Genomic DNA, 1,872 nt, shown 5'->3' with positions numbered 1-1,872 from the left:
ATCTTAATATCAGTTTTAAACACATCTTCACTATGTGGTACATCATACTTTAAATAAATAAACACTATTTTTCAAACAGAAATCTATACTTTAAGAAGACTATTTTAAAATATCCCTTTAATATACTTACTTTTTCCGTAATTTTCTTTAGCATGAAAGTTTGGCCAATTCTCCTGTACAAATGCCCAATATGATGGTATAATACCATTTACTAGTGCCTCACCAAATGCCAACGCTAGTCCTATAGCTATAAATAGTGTTTCCTCAACAAATTCAACAAATCTTAAAATATGGATCCAAACAGTATGGTTAATACACCAAACATGCTCTCGGATATCGATGAATATGTAAGTTTCTTTTTTAAGGATTTCTTATGAAAATTTTATTTGTTATTATCTTTTTTACTTTTAAGAATTCAATAACTATTATGCCTGAATCTACACCGGCACAAGTTACTCACTGGTTAACCTATCATCGTTTAACTTCATACTTATCAACATTTGCCCATTTTTCGGGAGCCGATATTATGAGGTAATTAACAGTATATTTTATACTTACTTACTTACTTACTTACTTACTTACTTACTTACTTACTTACTTACTTACTTACTTACTTACTTACTTACTTACTTACTTACTCTTACTTACTTCTTACTTACTTATTACTTACTTACTTACTTACTTACTTACTTACTTACTTACTTACTTACTTACTTACTTACTTACTTACTTACTACTTACTTACTTACTTACTTACTTACTTACTTACTTACTTACTTACTTACTTACTTACTTACTTACTTACTTACTTACTTACTTACTTACTTACTTACTTACTTACTTACTTACTTACTTACTTACTTACTTACTTACTTACTTACTTACTTACTTACTTACTTACTTACTTACTTACTTACTTACTTACTTACTACTTACTACTTTACTTACTTACTTACTTACTTACTTACTTACTTACTTACTTACTTACTTACTTACTTACTTTACTTACTTACTTACTTACTTACTTACTTACTTACTACTTACTTACTTACTTACTTACTTACTTACTTACTTACTTACTTACTTACTTACTTACTTACTTACTTACTTACTTACTTACTTACTTACTTACTTTACTTACTTACTTACTTACTTACTTACTTTACTTACTTACTTACTTACTTACTTACTTACTTACTTACTTACTTACTTACTTACTTACTTACTTACTTACTTACTTACTTACTTACTTCTTACTTACTTACTTACTTACTTACTTACTTACTTACTTACTTACTTACTTACTTACTTACTTACTTACTTACTTACTTACTTACTACTTACTTACTTACTTACTTACTTACTTACTTACTTACTTACTTACTTCTTACTTACTTACTTACTTACTTACTTACTTACTTACTTACTTACTTACTTACTTACTTACTTACTTACTTACTTACTTACTTACTTACTTACTTACTTACTTACTTACTTACTTACTTACTTACTTACTTACTTACTTACTTACTTACTTACTTACTTACTTACTTACTTACTTACTTACTTACTTACTTACTTACTTACTTACTTACTTACTTACTTACTTACTTACTTACTTACTTACTTACTTACTTACTTACTTACTTACTTACTTACTTACTTACTTACTTACTTACTTACTTACTTACTTTACTTACTTACTTCTTACTTACTTACTTACTTACTTACTTACTTACTTACTTACTTACTTACTTACTTACTTACTTACTTACTTACTTACTTACTTACTTACTTACTTACTTACTTACTTACTTACTTACTTACTTACTTACTTACTTACTTACTTACTTACTTTCTTACTTACTTACT

General features: G+C 26.3%; 1 protein-coding gene across 1 annotated transcript in view; it reads left to right on the top strand.

Annotated features, from left to right (window-relative positions):
* Window positions 1-159: 159 nt before the first annotated feature.
* The window catches only part of LOC119615205 (upstream-binding protein 1-like), a gene marked incomplete at its 5' end in the record, with an annotated part of 2,727 nt that continues 1,014 nt past the window's right edge, over window positions 160-1,872 (top strand). Inside the window, 3 exon segments of the mRNA XM_037971281.1 lie at window positions 160-286; window positions 289-347; window positions 413-531. Coding sequence (XP_037827209.1) covers window positions 160-286; window positions 289-347; window positions 413-531 — 305 coding nt within the window.

The sequence above is a fragment of the Lucilia sericata genome, unplaced genomic scaffold, assembly GCF_015586225.1.
Source record: "Lucilia sericata isolate MDLA Ls3-8-SP2 unplaced genomic scaffold, ASM1558622v1 Contig004449F_arrow, whole genome shotgun sequence".
Lineage (NCBI taxonomy): Eukaryota > Metazoa > Arthropoda > Insecta > Diptera > Calliphoridae > Lucilia > Lucilia sericata.
This window is presented reverse-complemented; position numbering and strand designations above follow the sequence as displayed.